We start from the raw sequence: 20,762 nt of genomic DNA on the forward strand, positions 1-20,762 counted from the left end.
TAGTTTTTAGTGATCAAATCTTACAACAGTCTATTAGAATTACCATTGGCACGAACTGTGTTCCTTTATTATCTGACCTGTCTTTATATACCTATGAGGAAAAATTTATTCCAAAGCTTATACATGAGAAGGAACAAATCTTTCTGTGGCTTTCAACTTAACATTTAGATACATCGACGAGGTTTTATCCATTAACATTTACAATAACAGTTTTCATTCAAATGTCGATTCGATATATTCCTGTAACTCGAGATGATTTTTTTGAAAATAGATATTAACGGCAAACTAACAAATGAACTTGATGACAGACGGGATGATTCAGCTTCTCCATCATCAACTTCTCATATTCATGTATTCGATACGCAATAGCTTGTTCTGCGTATAGTCAATTTTTAAATCGAGGCAAGCTACTGACAAACAAGTTGATGGTACAGGGGTTTCAACAGTCGCGATTGAAGGCAGCATTTCGCAAATTCTATGGTCGTTATAGCGATCCAGTTCGTCAATACAACCTATCATTTGGTCAAATGCTGTCATGTTTCGTACCGATTGTTAGGTCGTTCTTGGCACACTGGTTTTAACTACGGATAACTCCGTTTACCTGATCAGGATATAGGGCTCACGGCGGGTGTGACAAGTCGACAGGGGATGCTTACTCCTCCTAGGCACCTGATCCCACCTCTGGTGTGTCCAGGGGTCCGTGTTTGTCCATCTACTTTGTTCGTTATCTTCAACTTTCATATGTAGCAATATGGTGTTAACATATCTCAACTGATTCGATACACGAGAGGATGCTCTAAGTATGATTAAGTTTTAAATCGAGGCTACTGACAAACAAATTGATGTTACAGGGGTTTCAACAGTCTCGTTTAAAGTCAGCATTTCGAGAAATCGCTGGGCGTTATAACGATCTAATTTACAAATACATGTCATTAAATTGAATGCTGCCTGACGTGTTTCATACCAATTGTTAGGCCGCTCTATTTTTATTGTTTGTGACTACGGAATACTCCGTTTATCTGATGACAATAGAGGGCTTACGATAGGTGTGATCGATGAAGCTCACACCTTCTAGGCACCTGATCCCACCTCTGATGTGTCCAGGAATTCGAGTTTATTCCACTCTTAATTTTGTATTCCTTATGGGGTCTACTCTTAATTTTGTATTCCTTATGAGATTTGTTAAATTGTTTACTGTTCAATATATAAAATAATGCTAAACGTGCGTTATACTACAGGGTGACGAGTTACACCCAGACGTGGTCCTTCACCTGGAACAAGGTCGGCGGGCGCATGCCTGACAGGGCAAAGTACCTGGACTTTAACCGAGTGGTGGAGATTGGAAACATTCAGTACGAAGACGAGGGCACATACGAATGTGTCGTAAAGAGAAAGAGTTCGGTAGCATCCAAAGTGGTCCTATTATCTATAGAATGTAAGATGTACAAAGACTTATAGTTATCTATAGAATGTAAAATATAAAAAGACTGATTATTGATGGACTTTCAACTAAGCTTTATTTTCTGATTCCTGACACAATGTCTTTGGTTGACTCACAGCTAAGCCTTATTTTTGTAATTCTCACACAACATCTTTGGTTGACTTACAGCTACGCCTTATTTTTGTAATTCTCGCACAATATCTTTGGTTAACTTACAGCTAAACCCTATTTTCTGATACCTCTGGACCACAAACACCTGGATGAAGGAGTGGAGACTACCTGGCGGTGTTTGGCGTATGGTAAACCTTCTCCCACATACACCTGGTATAAAAATGGCCAACTTCTGCAACCAAATAATAATGCTGACATCAGTGTAAGTAGATCTAAATTAAGCAACTTTGTCTGATATCAGCGTGATTATACCTAATGGTAACACCATCGTCTGATATCAGCGTGGTTATTCCTCAAGGGTAGAGATATTTGAAGGTAACAGCATGGTCTGATATCATTGTTACAGCAATGTCTGAATTTTATTAACTAAATCTTCATTTTTCAAACTTTTATTCATCACTCTCATCAACAATTATTTTTGTATCGTTACCTACGATCAAATCCTTAGAACATTCTTTCATTATCATATCACGTAAGATTTACTGCTACACGAATACTATAACCCATTTAAGAGTATATATCGTTTATAAACATTATTATCACCTTATATGATTACTAATACACGAGTGATAAAAATAGTCTTTAAGACTATACAAGTGTTTTGTGTATGTTTGTGATAGTTCCACAGTTTGCTACCGCATGGATATAAACTTGTTTACTATCATACAGATATAAGATATATTGTTTATTACCTCACAGATTTGAAATAAACTGTTATTACCTCACATATATATATCTAATATATTGTTTATTACCTCACAGATATATCTAATGTATTGTTTATTACCTCACATATATAAAATATACTGTTTATTACCTCACAGAGATATATAATATATTGTTTATTACCTCAGAGATATAATATATACTGTTTATTACCTCACATATTATATATTTATAAATGAAAAGTGAAGATAACAGAGATCAATCTCATAAATCCCATAAGCAATACAAAATAGATAGTTGGGCAAACACGGACCCCTGGACACACCAGAGGTGGGATCAGCTGCTTAGGAGGAGCAAGCATGTAGGAGTTGAGATTGATCACTGTTCGTTATCTTCTCCTTTCATATAATAAATTGTTTATTACCTCACAGATATATATAATATATTGTTTATTACCTCACAGATATAAAATGTATTGTTTATTACCTCACAGATATATATAATATATTGTTTATTACCTCACAGATATAAAATGTATTGTTTATTACCTCACAGATATATATAATATATTGTTTATTACCTCACATATATGAATTATATTTTCTATTACCATGCAGATATATCATATACTGTTTATAACCACATACAATATGCCATTTAACACAATATAGACCTAGAATGTTGTGTTCATTACCACACACACATATATACATCTAAATACGAGAATGGTGAATAATTGAACTATATATAAAATAAATGTAAATCCGCTATATTTAAGCATACACCATCGTTATTCACAAATATATGATACCATCGAATTTTCTGCACTGTGTAATTGACAAAGGTATCTTCAGATTTTCGTCTTTGTGGTAGGATAAAGCTCATGAGATAATTACCCTTTTTCACAGGGTGTGTTTGTTAAAATCAGGACTTGTTGATAATCATCATTGTGTGTATCGTATTAACCATATGTAGTCTAACGGAACACTTATATTGTGTTTTCATTCATTATTACTTATCCAATATGTACGCCCTATTCATGACCTTCCAAACGAACATCGTCAGTAAAAGTCATCTAATGAACATCCAGACAAACATCGTCAGCAAAAGTCGACATATAATGGACACATTCTCCTGGCTGTGTTATTTTTATGTATGCTAGAATTATACCCCACGCGAATATGGAACGTAGTATTTTACATCATGTACCATCATTTATGAACCAAGTGGCGGATATATCCACTAAAGTACTGCTTTCACTGCGATACAGCAATATACCCATATTTCTACCCCTCACTAACATGTACGCTGGTTTGCTGATAGAGTTACCGGTATATTAGTGTTTTCTTTTCACACACACACACACACACACACACACACACACACACACACACACACACAGATATATATATATATATATGTAGAAGTCGATGTTCCCCATGTAAATATTTTACCTGTGTATAACCATTGCTTTCAGATTAACCGGAACATTTTGACTATAAGGAACGCTAACAAGGAAAAGCATGATGGAATGTACCAGTGTGCTGCCACAAACACTCACGGGACCTCACTGAGCGCGGCCCAAGTCCGAATACTAGGTCAGACTCTAAAACATGTACTAATCAAGTCGTACGTAATGTTGAATTTTATCAGAATCGTTCGATTTCATTTCCTCTTTGGGATCAAATTCATAGATGGGTTTCAGACTCGCCGATTCCAGTCAGGTCCTCTCTGTATAGGTTTGTTACAAGTATTTATCAAGCAATGATAGTTTCAATCCATACGTTTACAAATTGTGTTGTATGATTTAATGGAAAAATAAAGATTTATAAAAAGTGTATGAGAAGTTTCAAAAGCCATAGTAACACAATCATCACCCCCCGAGTTTGGAGCTAATTTTTGCGAAATTGCTTCGAGATGCTGATATAGATTTATTTTTGTAAATAATAAGTTTGGAAATCGAGTTTGTCACTTAATTAAATGATGATTATGTTGTTTATGACAAAAAGTTTTGCTCTAATAGACCTGCAATATTCTTCAAAATTTATCTATAACAAAAATTACCAACGTTCATGGTACTAGTAATTTCATTGTCCAGACTGAGTCTTAAAAATACAACACTTTTGAAGTCTCCGCATCTATCCGCAACCACCAAACTCGTGCATTTACTTATTGCATGCCAAGGTTCAATGGCAAATATTCACAACAGACAGGGACCACAAAAACGAATAATTAAGTTATGAAAGCTAAATGTCCCAGCCAGGAAATCCGATTCTTTCGGACGCATTCTCCAAGCATGTTCTTTAAAGATTTCTACGGTCCAAAACTCCAGTTGAGCTAAAATACAATTAATTTGTAAAATGCATGATAATTAAGAAAAAAATATACTTGCAGTAGATGCTGATTGGATAAAAAATAGCCACCCGATTCATTTACCTTTTTAGAAGTGATAGCCATCTGATTTAATGTTTCAGTTCAGTATTCAACAAATTGAAATGCATTAAATAAATACCAAATTTCGCCTTTCATTTTAGCATTCCAACCAACCTTCCAGAAAAACAGACTTCCCGAGAGCATTGATGCCGCCCTAAATGGAGAAGTCGTCATTCCTTGTGAACCGGAAGGAGCCCCGAGACCGGAAATCACGTGGATAAAGAACAATGTGGCAATCACTGGAGACTCTCGTGTTAGAATAATGCCTAACAATTTTCTGAAGATAACAAACATTAACTATGGCGACCAGGGTTTTTATGAATGCAGGGCAAAAAATATTTATGGAAGTGACGGAAGTTTTTGCAGGTTGAATGTGAAAGGTATAATTGTTATCAAAACTAAAATAAACTTTCTTCGAATGCAGACAGAAAATTAAGAGGTTTTTACACATTATGATAACATTTTATTTCAAAACACCTAAATATGAACGAATAACAGAGGATGTTTTCTTTGCAAAAAATTTAGAAAAAGACATTTTAGTGATCTGAATCACAAAATTTATATGTATACATGTAGTTGATATCTTAAAAAGTCACAGGATTGATTTGAAATTACACTGCATTATTGTATTTGAAAGTTGCTACGACGATAACTCGTCCCCCCGACTTGAAGACGGAGGTATACCAGAACAAGACCGCCCTGATTTACTGCACGGCGTCATATGATCCCTCCCTGGACCTGGTGTATGCCTGGTCCTTTAGCGGCAAAATCATCGATGTGCAACGGGATGCCCACTATGAACTGGTATTTATACAACCACGCTGTTTACACTTTCTTAAATTACATTCATCAGAATGTATATAACCACGTTGTTTACGCTTTCTTATATTCCACAACAACAAAAGATAATATGACAGACTTTTACCATTCCAAAACCTTGATTTACATGTACTATAGTAAAGAAAAAACTTTGATAGATTGATTTACTATAACAAAACTTTGATATATTCTTTTATTGTAGTAAAACTTTGATTCATAGATTTACTATAGTACTAAATTGAATTGATTTACTATAGTTAACTTTGATATATTGATTCATCATAGTGAAAACTTTGATAATTTGATTTACTTTAGTAAAAACTATATACATGTATATATTCATTTAGTATGGTAAAATTTTCATACTGTTATTTACAATAGCTAAATCATTGATACTTTTATTTATTTGAAAAGAAAATTTATGTCCTTGTTAAATTACATTTTTGATAGTTTATCTTATAAGAGTCTGTGCAATACATGTAGTACAAATGTGATATTCTGATTTACTAAAAACCGTAGGACAAAATCGAGCCATAGTTTTTGCTGTATGACAATGTTCTATCTGCTTCTCACGTCTCAATACTAAGCATACGTGTCTATCTCACATCACAAGGCTGAGCATGCGTGTGTATCTCACATCTCAATACTGAGCATGTGTGTGTATCTTACATCACAAGGCTGAGCATGCGTGTGTATCTCACATCTCAAGGCTGAGCATACGTGTGTATCTCACATCTCAAGGCTGAGCATACGTGTGTATCTCGTATCTCAATGCTAATCTCACGCATGCTCGTTAAATTATAAATGTCAGGCACATCCAAAGACAAAGATTGGGAGTCAGATCACACTTCCTTCATTCCTATGGCAGAAAATGTCATACATTAAATTCCTAGTTATATGATGTCCACTTGGGAGAAATTCTCCCATGTGGTTTATATAGAATTACTTGTACTTATAGAAATGGAAAAGGAAACTGAAAAATTACAAACAAATGACAGAGAAATCCTAGTTAGATAGAAGGCTCACTCAACTTCTCAGTTCATGAAAATATTGCAACTTAGGAGTCAACCATTTTTAGTGTGGGGTTTTCAATCGAAACATGTTTTTATCGAATATCAGTTATCCTACTGATGATAAAAGGATTATTCATACAATTAGCTTATTTTTCTAGCAGAGAATCACAATGGAATTCTACATGTAGTAGGAGGCTAGGGTATGAATACACCATGCATTAAATATTTTCTTTTAAAAGTGGGATCAACTAACATCATTTTTGGTTATATGTCATTTAATAAATATGTAGATTGTTATACTTTATTTACACTTTATAATAATCTAACTTTTGAATTTTTCTTTGACAGGCAAATTTACCATCGGGCAGGGGTCTATACATTAAAATGGCACAGTTTTACCATCAAGGGATGTATGAATGCATTGCACGAACCCCGTTAAATGAGGCTAGAGCTAAAGGGGATCTGGCTGTGTATGGTAAGTGCTCTCATATCTGTCTTATTCAGGTAATTGTTCATACCGTTAGAACACACGAATCGTGACCATCCCTTTACCTGGCTCATTCAGGTAAATGTTCTTACCTTTAGAACACACGAATCGTGACGATCCTCACACTTATTTAGTTAGATTTTCCAAAAGACACGGATCAAGGGCTCTACACGTTTCATTAAAAACCCTTTGTAATACTTTCTTTCGAAATGTCACGTGATATATTTCAAAATAGTGAACTATCTATTTTGATTCTTCCCATATGATATCCATGTGTTCTATCTACGTGTATTTCCCCCCTCAGGGCCTCCTGGAGAAGTTTCCGGTCTCTATGCAGACCCGGGAACACCCACCACCAACTCAATCGACATATTCTTTTTCCCGGGAACAAATCACGGCTTCGAGATAGAGTACTTCATTGTAGAGTTTGAAATCCAGTCGGAGAAGGGAAAATGGTACCATAGCAACGAAACAACCAGTAAGGTTTACCAAAATAAAGAGAATAATATCAAATGTTGCATTACTATTGACAAATTTGCATTTTCACGTCTTCAAAGTGAACTCTGTTTCAATACGTTTTGAATTTAAGAATTCATTTCTGCATTGTTTATATTTTTACTGTTATTAAGCTTTTTATGGTGGTGAAAATAAAGCTGTATGCAGTATCTTTGAACTCTGTCTTATTATCTAGTGCATGTTACAGCTGCTATTGCCTTTGCCAATTATTCTTAAAAAAAATGTAGGTCAATATGATAGCTTTTTTTTAATTATTATAGCTGGTATGTGATTTGGCTATAAATTGTAGGTCAATATGATAGCTTTTTTTATTATAGCTGGGATGTGATTTGGCTATAAATTGTAGGTCAATATGATAGCTTTTTTTTTTAATTATAGCTGGTATGTGATTTGGCTAAATTTGAATTTCCTTTGTTTAGCTGTCTTTGCGCCCACTACTATTATCCCAGGTAACAAGCGTGACATGCGCACTATAACTGTGCGCGGGCTGTATCCTGGCAACGGATACAGTTTCCGGATAAAGGCAGTTAATATACAAGGAGTTGGTCCTCCGTGCATTCCATCAAGTGAGTTTCAGTACACAATTGATAGGGCAGCTTACCATGATCAACATTTGTATTTACATCAATAATTATCGACGATATTTTATCTATTAACAATAATCATTCTCATGTCAATTCAATATAACCCAATAAGACACCACAGAGTCTTCCAAATCTGCTTCATACTTAGATATTTTATTGAACATAGATGTTAACACAAACTAACAACTCAACTTTATGACAAACGGGATGACTTCAGCTTCTTTATCGTCAACTTCCCATATTTATGAAGCAATATTCCATTATCACTTGTACATGGTGTTTATGTCTCCCAACTAATTCAATATGCAATAGCTTGTTCTGCTTATGATAAGTTTTAAAATCGAGACAGGCTATTGACAAATAAGTTGATGATACCAGGGTTTTAACAATCTCATTTAAAGTCAGCATTTCGCAAATTCTATGGTTGTTATATCGATCAAATTTACCAAAACAACCTGTCATTGAGTTAAATTCAGTCTAACGTAACTCCGTTTACCTGAACAGTATATAGGGCTCACGGCGGGTGTGACCGGTCGACAGGGGATGCTTACTCCTCCTAGGCACCTGATCCCACCTCTGGTGTGTCCAGGGGGTCTGTGTTTGCCCAACTATCTATTTTGTATTGCTTGTAGGAGTTATCTTCACCTTTCATACCAATCTTTAGGTCGTTCTTTACACATTAATTTTGACTACGGATTATTCCGTTTACCTGATCGGTTGTGACCGATGGACAAATGATGCTTACTCCTCTTAGGCACCTGATCCCACCTCTTGTATAGCTAGGGGTCTGTGTTTCCCCCACTCTAGGTTTTGTATTCTCTAAAGAAATTATGAGATTGATCACTGTTCGCTATCTTCACCTTTGCGACCCAAGTTTGTACTTTTTCCATTCCCCGAACGGGCACATGAAGACTCCAAAGTGGCGAAAGGTACTTTTATTTATTAAAAAATTTCATAAGGAGAGGGAGGTCGCGACAACCCCCACACACCCTCTAGATTCGCCATCGTAAAATACTACGGCGTAAGCACCATAATTATGTTTGCAACTTATTATCAAAGTAAAATGAAAACATCATGTCAAAAGATAATGGAAGTTTTACGCATCAGAGGAATTCACGAGGATTTTGTATTTCCTTAGGCACGGTAAATACCCTAGACGCTGCACCTGCTGAGCCTCCCGCCAATCTTAGCAGCAGAACGGATGGTGTCTCTGTGGGTCAACTTATGATCACGTGGAAGGTAAGTGGAAACACGTGACTTTTCTTTACATCAGAGAAAATTGGGCTAGTGCTGAGTAGTGCAAAATATATCAAACCTACTGTCTGATTCCATTCATTGAATCAAAAATTGATCAATCATTTGATTTTAGTTTTACACAACATTGATCTGGTTAACGAATTATGATGTTTTGGATAAAAATGGTTTGCGCATAAACATATTAAGTTTTCATGACATTGCACCTTTGAATTAAAGCAAAATTTATTCAAATATAAAAGTTGTTTAAAATATAAGTATACACAGTGAATTAAATTGCAACCTATATCATAGGATACATAAAATGGTTGGATGTGAACGTCATTCTTTAAATTACTGGAGCAGAGATTTGACCAGTAATGACGTGCTTGTCTACGGACACAGCACACAAACAGATTGTTGCTCATTTCATTTTCGTTTCGTTGTTTTATAGCAATTACCACGAAAGTACCACGGTGCTCAAGGCGTGACGTATATTTTATACTACAGATTGTTGAAGTTTTCTTCCGCACCCGATGCACTGTGGAGCAAGGTTAGTTCTATTCAAACAAAACCGAAGGCAATATATTCCTAGTCTTATCACATGTACAGTGTATCTTCATATAAATCTGGATGTAACTGAACAGAAAGGAATTATTGTCGTATAATCATTGACCTAAGATACTAATAATCACGTAATAGTTAAGACATTTTCATTTTTTGAAAATACATAAGGGTATGAACTGCGACACTTTATACCAGCATACTTCATGATGCACGTTAGCGCTTATTGAAAAGCATGCCAGCACGAAGTGTTGCAGTTCATACCCTCATGTATTTTCAAAACTGAAATCTATTTTTCTATAGACATTCTACATCAATATCTGTCCGAATTTCCAGCCGATCAAATGGTTGTAGTATATTCATCAAGATTCATACGCACGGTGTTTATAACTGCAGCACATTCATCAGGAAATGGCTATCATTACAATTAGTAAAGATATCAAAGGCAGACCCTTGTATTTCTTCACCAATCACTCGGGTTTAGAAGTGAAGGTTGCTGGTCAATCACATACCATATTCTCAAACACATACATGTACTTTATACCCCTAAACATAGTACATACCCAAACATACTAAATAAAAAAATACATACCCAAACACCTACCACATACCCAAACACCTACCACATACCTGAACACATACCACATACCTGAATGCATACTCCATACTCAAACATATACCTCATGCATACAAGGTATGCAAATACATACAACATACCCAAATACCTAACACATACCTAAATACATAACATATACCCATATATATATATATATATATATATATATATATATCACATACCAAAACACATACAATGTATGCAAACACCTACCACATACCCAAATACATATTCATATAGCATACCAAAACACCTACCACATACCCAAATACATACCACATACCAAAATGCATCCTATATACCAAAACACATACAATGTACACAAACACATACCACATACCCAAAGCTATACCACATACCTGAACATATACCACATACATGAACATATACCACATACCTGAACTTATACCACGTACATGAACATATACCACATACCTGAACATATACCACGTACATGAACATATACTACATACCTGAACATATACCACGTACATGAACATATACCACATACCTGAACATATACCACGTACATGAACATATACCACATACCTGAACATATACCACGTACATGAACATATACCACGTACATGAACATATACTACATACCTGAACATATACCACGTACATGAACATATACCACATACCTGAACATATACCACGTACATGAACATATACTACATACCTGAACATATACCACGTACATGAACATATACCACATACCTGAACATATACCACATACATGAACATATACTACATACCTGAACATATACCACGTACATGAACATATACCACATACCTGAACATATACCACGTACATGAACATATACTACATACCTGAACACATACTACGTCCAAAATGTTTTGTCACAGCAAAATTGTGCAACTGAAATACGAAGTTTGTCACGTGATACTGTTTTAACTTATCTGTGGAAAAGGGACAGTTAGTGAATTGTGTTAAACAGAAAGTTATGTAATATCCATTGAAACCAGCTGACGTATGAAATTATCAAAATGTATGATTCTGTTCAGAAATATTTTGTAAAATGAAATTGTGAAAATGTTAAGACGAATATCAAATTAATTTCCTTGTATGGAAATAGAGAGGATCTAGCATGTCTTGACCATTGATTGATATCTAATTACAAATAATTATAAACAAACCAATTACAGGTAATCATACAAAACTGGAAGCAAGAAGAGGTGGTGATTCAGGTTGGAGAAGATTTTTACTGGAGACAATACGAAACTAAAATACAGGCTAAAAACGGGAAAGGAACCAGCCATAATTCATCCATTGTCATCGTGTACTCATCAATGGGCAGTAAGTATGACTCATTCAGAAGGGATTTGATCCTCTGTGTAAATGATAGGGACAGTAAGAGTAATGGCAGAGAAGAGACATGGCATCAGGATATCTCGGTCAGAAGTATCAACGGATCCATTGGATGTAATGGGTGGATGGATGGTCAACAGTATTTAAAGAAAGGGGTTCTTCTCCATATTTATCGATATACCCTTTATTAGTTTGATTTTTTTTCTTCATCACAGTACCAGTAGCTGTTCCAACCAATATATGGGGAGAGGGTTACAACTCCACTGCACTGTTGGTACACTGGAACCCGGTCCCAGACACCCGGGAGGAAATCAAAGGCAAATTAGGGGGATACCAGGTAATACTGTGTACTAGTATCCTTAGTGACGGGTAAAAGTAGTTCTCGTGAGGTCATGATAGGTACTGACCATGTATTGAGCTTTTTGTGATTACCCTACCCTTCATGTGACTGACGTAAACCAATCAATAGCAAGCATTTCATCAAAAAACTACTACAGGTGAGATATACATTATGACTACCAGGTACTCATCATGTAATGGTCAGAAGGTGGTGTCTGGTAACTTGCAATTAAATTGAGATGGTGTCGCTAGGACTGTTGCGTCTGTTCAGCAGCAATTAAAATTTCAGCACAGTATTGATATGGGATACGGATTTCCATTAAAATGTTTCTAAGAAGTATTGATATTGCGGACTACGGATGTTCATTGTTGTTTGAGATTTAAAGGTAGATTAATTATTCAACCCGTGCAACCCCTGATAACATCAATTTCAATTTTTAACTAGTTCTAATTGTAACGGGGACCGTTACATATGTTCCCCAAACCTTCCCCAAATAAAATGTGATGTCCTTGTGAATCTATAGCAAAAAATCATTTTATTTTAGCCTTTAATTACGTGTAGTACGTTTAATATGGTCATTTCAGTACCAAGAAATGAAAGAAAGCGTTGCACGTGCATACACGCGCACGCGTGTATGATTCCGAATTTCTGTTGATGTCGTTCAATAGGCATTTGTATCATATACCCACAGTATGAATTTCATAACATTTCCACCAAATATAAGGAAGTTATAGCGATTTTAAAATCGTCCAATCAGAATTCAGCACACGTGCATGCACGTGCTGAGCAGTAATTCTAACCACAGCAATTTGTAAGGAGTACCAAGACACATCTAAAACCTTAATATCAATAGAATTTCATGAAAAACAAAAACGTTATCGTCCTTTAAAAATCGAACATTTGAAAAACGTCGCACGCGCATGCGCGTGTGTGTTGGCATTTTTTGTTACACCAATATATAGATACACATATTGTCTACGTATGCTGTGAATATCAACTCATTTGCTTCATAAATAAGATAGTTACAAACGTTTTAGTACTATCCAATCAAAATGAAGCGCACGTGCATGCGCGTGCAAATTGGTAATTTTGACCATGCAAATCAGTTAAGGGTCTCAATATCTACCTATGATATGAATATCAAGCCATTTCAATGAACAACAAAAAAGTTAGACTGATTCCAAAGTTAGTGTACAAATTTTGTAATGCATGTGCACGCGCATGCGTGCGCGTGCAGACAAAATTACTATCATTTTTCATATCTACAAATGACATACTACCATCCTATTTAGGTTTCATATCGATCCCCTTAATATTCTGATTTTCCAATTTTTGTACCAAAATTGCAGTGCACGTGCGCGCGCGTGCATGCATGTGCAGACAAAATGACTATCACCATGCACATCTACAAACGCTATACTATCATCCTGGAAAGTTTCATATCGATCCCTTTTGTAGTTTCTGAGAACACTACCGGACAAAAAAGTACCGGAGAAAAAGAATAATAATAATAATAATAACTAGTTCTAATTGTAACGGGGACCGTTACAGATGTTCCCCAAACCTCCCCCAATTAAAAAGTGATGTTCTTGTGAATCTATAGAAAAAAATCATTTTATTTTAGCCTTTAATTACATGTAGTACGTTCAATATGGTCATTTCAGTACCAAGAAATGAAAGAAAGCGTTGCACGTGCATACACGCGCACGCATGTATGATTCCGAATTTCTGTTGATGTCGTTCAACAGGCATTTGTATCATATACCCACAGTATGAATTTCATAACGTTTCCACCAAATATAAGGAAGTTATAGCGATTTTAAAATCGTCCAATCAGAAATCAGCACACGTGCATGCATGTGCTGAGCAGTAATTCTAACCACAGCAATTTGTAAGGAGTACCAAGATACATCTAAACCCCTAATATCAATAGAATTTGATGAAAAACAAAAACGTTATTGTCCTTTAAAAATTGAACATTTAAAAAAAGTTGTACGCGCATGCGCGTGTGCGTTGGCATTTTTTGTTACACCAACATATAGATACACATATTGTCTACATATGCTGTGAATATCATCTCATTCGCTTCATAAATAAGATAGTTACATACGTTTTAGCATTATCCAATCAAAATGAAGCGCACGTGCATGCGCGTGCAAATTGGTAATTTTGACCATGTAAATCAGTTAAGGGTCTCAATATCTACTTATGATATGAATTTCAAGCCATTTCAATGAACAACAAAAAAGTTAGACTGATTCCAAAGTTAGCGTACAAATTTTGTAATGCACGTGCACGCGCATGCGTGCGCGTGCTGGCAAAATAACTATTATTTTTCATATGTACAAATGATATACTATCATCCTATTTAGGTTTTATATCGCTTCCTTCAATATTCTGATTTTCCATTTTTTGTACCAAAATTGCAATGCACGTGCGCGCGCGTGCATGCACGTGCAAACAAAATGACTATCACTATGCACATCTACAAACGCTATACTATCATCCTGGAAAGTTTCATATCGATCCCTTTTGTAGTTCCTGAGAACACTACCGGACAAAAAAGTACCGGAGAAAAAGAATAATAATAATAATAATAATAATAACTAGTTCTAATTGTAACGGGGACCGTTACATATGTTCCCCAAACCTTCCCCAAATAAAATGTGATGTCCTTGTGAATCTATAGCAAAAAATCATTTTATTTTAGCCTTTAATTACGTGTAGTACGTTTAATATGGTCATTTCAGTACCAAGAAATGAAAGAAAGCGTTGCACGTGCATACACGCGCACGCGTGTATGATTCCGAATTTCTGTTGATGTCGTTCAATAGGCATTTGTATCATATACCCACAGTATGAATTTCATAACATTTCCACCAAATATAAGGAAGTTATAGCGATTTTAAAATCGTCCAATCAGAATTCAGCACACGTGCATGCACGTGCTGAGCAGTAATTCTAACCACAGCAATTTGTAAGGAGTACCAAGACACATCTAAAACCTTAATATCAATAGAATTTCATGAAAAACAAAAACGTTATCGTCCTTTAAAAATCGAACATTTGAAAAACGTCGCACGCGCATGCGCGTGTGTGTTGGCATTTTTTGTTACACCAATATATAGATACACATATTGTCTACGTATGCTGTGAATATCAACTCATTTGCTTCATAAATAAGATAGTTACAAACGTTTTAGTACTATCCAATCAAAATGAAGCGCACGTGCATGCGCGTGCAAATTGGTAATTTTGACCATGCAAATCAGTTAAGGGTCTCAATATCTACCTATGATATGAATATCAAGCCATTTCAATGAACAACAAAAAAGTTAGACTGATTCCAAAGTTAGTGTACAAATTTTGTAATGCATGTGCACGCGCATGCGTGCGCGTGCAGACAAAATTACTATCATTTTTCATATCTACAAATGACATACTACCATCCTATTTAGGTTTCATATCGATCCCCTTAATATTCTGATTTTCCAATTTTTGTACCAAAATTGCAGTGCACGTGCGCGCGCGTGCATGCATGTGCAGACAAAATGACTATCACCATGCACATCTACAAACGCTATACTATCATCCTGGAAAGTTTCATATCGATCCCTTTTGTAGTTTCTGAGAACACTACCGGACAAAAAAGTACCGGAGAAAAAGAATAATAATAATAATAATAACTAGTTCTAATTGTAACGGGGACCGTTACAGATGTTCCCCAAACCTCCCCCAATTAAAAAGTGATGTTCTTGTGAATCTATAGAAAAAAATCATTTTATTTTAGCCTTTAATTACATGTAGTACGTTCAATATGGTCATTTCAGTACCAAGAAATGAAAGAAAGCGTTGCACGTGCATACACGCGCACGCATGTATGATTCCGAATTTCTGTTGATGTCGTTCAACAGGCATTTGTATCATATACCCACAGTATGAATTTCATAACGTTTCCACCAAATATAAGGAAGTTATAGCGATTTTAAAATCGTCCAATCAGAAATCAGCACACGTGCATGCATGTGCTGAGCAGTAATTCTAACCACAGCAATTTGTAAGGAGTATCAAGATACATCTAAACCCCTAATATCAATAGAATTTGATGAAAAACAAAAACGTTATTGTCCTTTAAAAATTGAACATTTAAAAAAAGTTGTACGCGCATGCGCGTGTGCGTTGGCATTTTTTGTTACACCAACATATAGATACACATATTGTCTACATATGCTGTGAATATCATCTCATTCGCTTCATAAATAAGATAGTTACATACGTTTTAGCATTATCCAATCAAAATGAAGCGCACGTGCATGCGCGTGCAAATTGGTAATTTTGACCATGTAAATCAGTTAAGGGTCTCAATATCTACTTATGATATGAATTTCAAGCCATTTCAATGAACAACAAAAAAGTTAGACTGATTCCAAAGTTAGCGTACAAATTTTGTAATGCACGTGCACGCGCATGCGTGCGCGTGCTGGCAAAATAACTATTATTTTTCATATGTACAAATGATATACTATCATCCTATTTAGGTTTTATATCGCTTCCTTCAATATTCTGATTTTCCATTTTTTGTACCAAAATTGCAATGCACGTGCGCGCGCGTGCATGCACGTGCAAACAAAATGACTATCACTATGCACATCTACAAACGCTATACTATCATCCTGGAAAGTTTCATATCGATCCCTTTTGTAGTTCCTGAGAACACTACCGGACAAAAAAGTACCGGAGAAAAAGAATAATAATAATAATAATAATAATAACTAGTTCTAATTGTAACGGGGACCGTTACATATGTTCCCCAAACCTTCCCCAAATAAAATGTGATGTCCTTGTGAATCTATAGCAAAAAATCATTTTATTTTAGCCTTTAATTACGTGTAGTACGTTTAATATGGTCATTTCAGTACCAAGAAATGAAAGAAAGCGTTGCACGTGCATACACGCGCACGCGTGTATGATTCCGAATTTCTGTTGATGTCGTTCAATAGGCATTTGTATCATATACCCACAGTATGAATTTCATAACATTTCCACCAAATATAAGGAAGTTATAGCGATTTTAAAATCGTCCAATCAGAATTCAGCACACGTGCATGCACGTGCTGAGCAGTAATTCTAACCACAGCAATTTGTAAGGAGTACCAAGACACATCTAAAACCTTAATATCAATAGAATTTCATGAAAAACAAAAACGTTATCGTCCTTTAAAAATCGAACATTTGAAAAACGTCGCACGCGCATGCGCGTGTGTGTTGGCATTTTTTGTTACACCAATATATAGATACACATATTGTCTACGTATGCTGTGAATATCAACTCATTTGCTTCATAAATAAGATAGTTACAAACGTTTTAGTACTATCCAATCAAAATGAAGCGCACGTGCATGCGCGTGCAAATTGGTAATTTTGACCATGCAAATCAGTTAAGGGTCTCAATATCTACCTATGATATGAATATCAAGCCATTTCAATGAACAACAAAAAAGTTAGACTGATTCCAAAGTTAGTGTACAAATTTTGTAATGCATGTGCACGCGCATGCGTGCGCGTGCAGACAAAATTACTATCATTTTTCATATCTACAAATGACATACTACCATCCTATTTAGGTTTCATATCGATCCCCTTAATATTCTGATTTTCCAATTTTTGTACCAAAATTGCAGTGCACGTGCGCGCGCGTGCATGCATGTGCAGACAAAATGACTATCACCATGCACATCTACAAACGCTATACTATCATCCTGGAAAGTTTCATATCGATCCCTTTTGTAGTTTCTGAGAACACTACCGGACAAAAAAGTACCGGAGAAAAAGAATAATAATAATAATAATAATAATAATAATAAGAAACAGAGTAAAAACAATATGTTCCCAAACTTTGTTTGGGGAACATAATAAGAAACAGAGTAAAAACAATATGTTCCCAAACTTTGTTTGGGGAACATAATAATAATAAGAAACAGAGTAAAAACAATATGTTCCCAAACTTTGTTTGGGGAACATAATAATAATAATACCATATTTAAATAGCACCCTTTTCACACACTATGTACGCTCAAAGGTGCTTTACAATGCATATATACCTTACAACAGAATGTTATACACATAATACATAGAAAATAAATAAAACATTAAAAGCTGTACCTATCCTCATTGTACATATAAAACATGAAAACACAAGATACCATAAATATGCTAGATAAGAATAAACATAAGTTTCAGGGCGTATTAAAATAATAATAATAATAATGAAATACACACATGCACACACAGCATATAATGTCTCAGGTATAATACATTAAAACATACAATTCCTTTTATATATATATATATATATATATATATATATATATATATATATATATATATAAAACATCACAAAATGGTACTCGAAAGCTAAGACACACAGTCTTTAGTTTTCATAGTTTTTCACAGAATCTAACCTACACGAATGACTGAAATGATAGAAACTAGTCCTGGAAAACTTGATGGGAAAAATGTGTTTTCAGTGACTTCTTGAACGCACACAGTGTTCTACAGTCCCTTACATGTTCTGGAAGGGCATTCCACAGTTTTACAGCTATTTAATTTTTAATTGTGTGTGGATTATAATTGCCTTGTACGAGTACATCCAATGTTAGGTGATGAGGGATTGATTGAGATAATCAATAAAATGAAATTAACATATATATGCGATCCAAGGGTTTCTCATACGCTACTCTCAAAGAACCGTTTGGGAGGAGAATAGGGCATCAGAAAACCCGGTCTTTCCAAGCTTAAGGTCTCTCATTTTAATACCAGAAGTGTTATGAATAATGCAAACATAAACCCGCGTTTGCTCATCCCCTCCCCCAAATACCACCCAAGTATTTTCTTAAATGATATCTAAAAACTTTCGAGTGTTTAATTTTGCATTCCGATTCTGGGAAAATTCTTAAGTCTTGATAATGAGTTTCTTAGATCCACCTCTGTATTTTTCTTTATGTATATCCTGGATCCCCCGCTGCGAATATTAGTTTAGCAGAAATCGATATAAAAAAAAATCCACATTTTTCTGCATACATGTAGACGTATGCTTACTCCCCCTAGGCACCTGATCCCACCTCTGGTGTGTCCAGTGATCCGTGTTTGCCCAACTCTCTATTTTGTATTGCTGATAGGCGTTTTGAGATTGATCACTGTTCGTTATATTCACCTTTCATACAATGAAAAGTGAAAATAACGAACAGTAATCGAACTCATAAATCTCATAAAGAATACAAAATTAAGAGTAGGACAAACATTGATTCCCGGGGTCAGGTGCCTAGAGAAGAGAAGTAAGCATTCCCTATTGACTGGTAAAACCCATCGTGAGCCCTCAGAGTAATATGTAGTCAACATCGGTATGTAAAGAACACCCACCAATTGGTATGAAGCAAGTCAGACAGCATTCGACCTTTACGACAGATTGTATTTAGTAAATAGATCATTATAACGATCAGGATTTAATTTAATATATTTGCCCTTGCTATAGAAACATGTATTCATATTATTCAAATATACTGTTAAAGTTTTTAGGATTGCGTACTCTTGAAAAAAGATATACAGACATATACAGAATGACTGTCTGTATTCGAAAACAAAATAATTAACAAAAATAATATAAACAAAAGGAGTGACGTTGAATTAAATGCGCTTGCACGTGTTATCATGAAGTACGGAGTAAGACCGAACACAGTGATACAAAGTCTACTATATATTCTGCTCCCTTGTTTCCGATGACGGTTGACACCAAAACAATTATTCTCCCAATTTAGTATTATAGATTGAATTCCTGGCTTACCTTTCAAAGAGATTCTTATAATCTGAATAATGATATGACGTGTTTCTACCTCGTACATTTCACCTGACTGAAATGCATCTATTTTATCCAGGTCAATTACTATCTCAGAACTCAGAGTGCTGAGGACACCAAAGATTTCAGCTACAAGCGATCGATTCGATTCCATGGCCAGGTGAATTCGGGGATCGTTATAGGGCTGGATCAGGATACCTACTATTACGTGGAGGCACAGGTTTTCACAGACGCAGGGCTGGGGCCCTTGGGAGAAAGAAATTTGGCAGAAACCATGAATCCAGGTATTACAATTCAAAGTCAGGACGGCTTTAAAGTGGTTATAAACAAGAAAATGCATGGTGTGTTGGAATTTCCCCATAAATGTTACAAATATTCTCTCCATATTGTTAAAGACTACATGTATTTGTATTAAGTTCAATCTCTAAATGCCAACACAGATTACACTGTGCTTTTACTTAAGAAGTAAGTGCATTTTGTGAAGGAATGCAATTCAATTGTTTTTCTAAATTGGATGATAATGACGTAAAACCGGGATTATGATATCATAAACATGACATTTTATCACCATTTGCACCATTATATCATTAAATAACTATTTTCCAAGCAGTTATTCTTCTAGAAAAACTCGAACACAGGCATATATGTAATATAGGTTTTTCTTTCCAGCGCGCATGTGTGATGGAGACATTTT

The 20,762-nt window shown here is 35.4% G+C and overlaps 1 protein-coding gene across 4 annotated transcripts in view; it reads left to right on the plus strand.

The window, feature by feature from the left end:
* Window positions 1–20,762, plus strand: part of LOC125645839 (contactin-5-like) — a 44,849-nt gene that overhangs the window by 18,037 nt on the left and 6,050 nt on the right. For all 4 annotated transcript variants that reach the window (XM_048871702.2, XM_056139352.1, XM_048871701.2 and 1 more), the window contains exons 13-25: window positions 1,239–1,435; window positions 1,660–1,814; window positions 3,756–3,876; window positions 4,813–5,091; window positions 5,349–5,515; window positions 6,892–7,018; window positions 7,335–7,508; window positions 7,966–8,112; window positions 9,269–9,369; window positions 9,818–9,916; window positions 11,714–11,864; window positions 12,092–12,213; window positions 20,148–20,352. In XM_048871702.2, the coding sequence (XP_048727659.2) occupies window positions 1,239–1,435; window positions 1,660–1,814; window positions 3,756–3,876; window positions 4,813–5,091; window positions 5,349–5,515; window positions 6,892–7,018; window positions 7,335–7,508; window positions 7,966–8,112; window positions 9,269–9,369; window positions 9,818–9,916; window positions 11,714–11,864; window positions 12,092–12,213; window positions 20,148–20,352 (2,045 nt within the window). The remainder of the gene's footprint in view (window positions 1–1,238; window positions 1,436–1,659; window positions 1,815–3,755; window positions 3,877–4,812; window positions 5,092–5,348; window positions 5,516–6,891; window positions 7,019–7,334; window positions 7,509–7,965; window positions 8,113–9,268; window positions 9,370–9,817; window positions 9,917–11,713; window positions 11,865–12,091; window positions 12,214–20,147; window positions 20,353–20,762) is intronic.

Source organism: Ostrea edulis, chromosome 6, assembly GCF_947568905.1.
Source record: "Ostrea edulis chromosome 6, xbOstEdul1.1, whole genome shotgun sequence".
Lineage (NCBI taxonomy): Eukaryota > Metazoa > Mollusca > Bivalvia > Ostreida > Ostreidae > Ostrea > Ostrea edulis.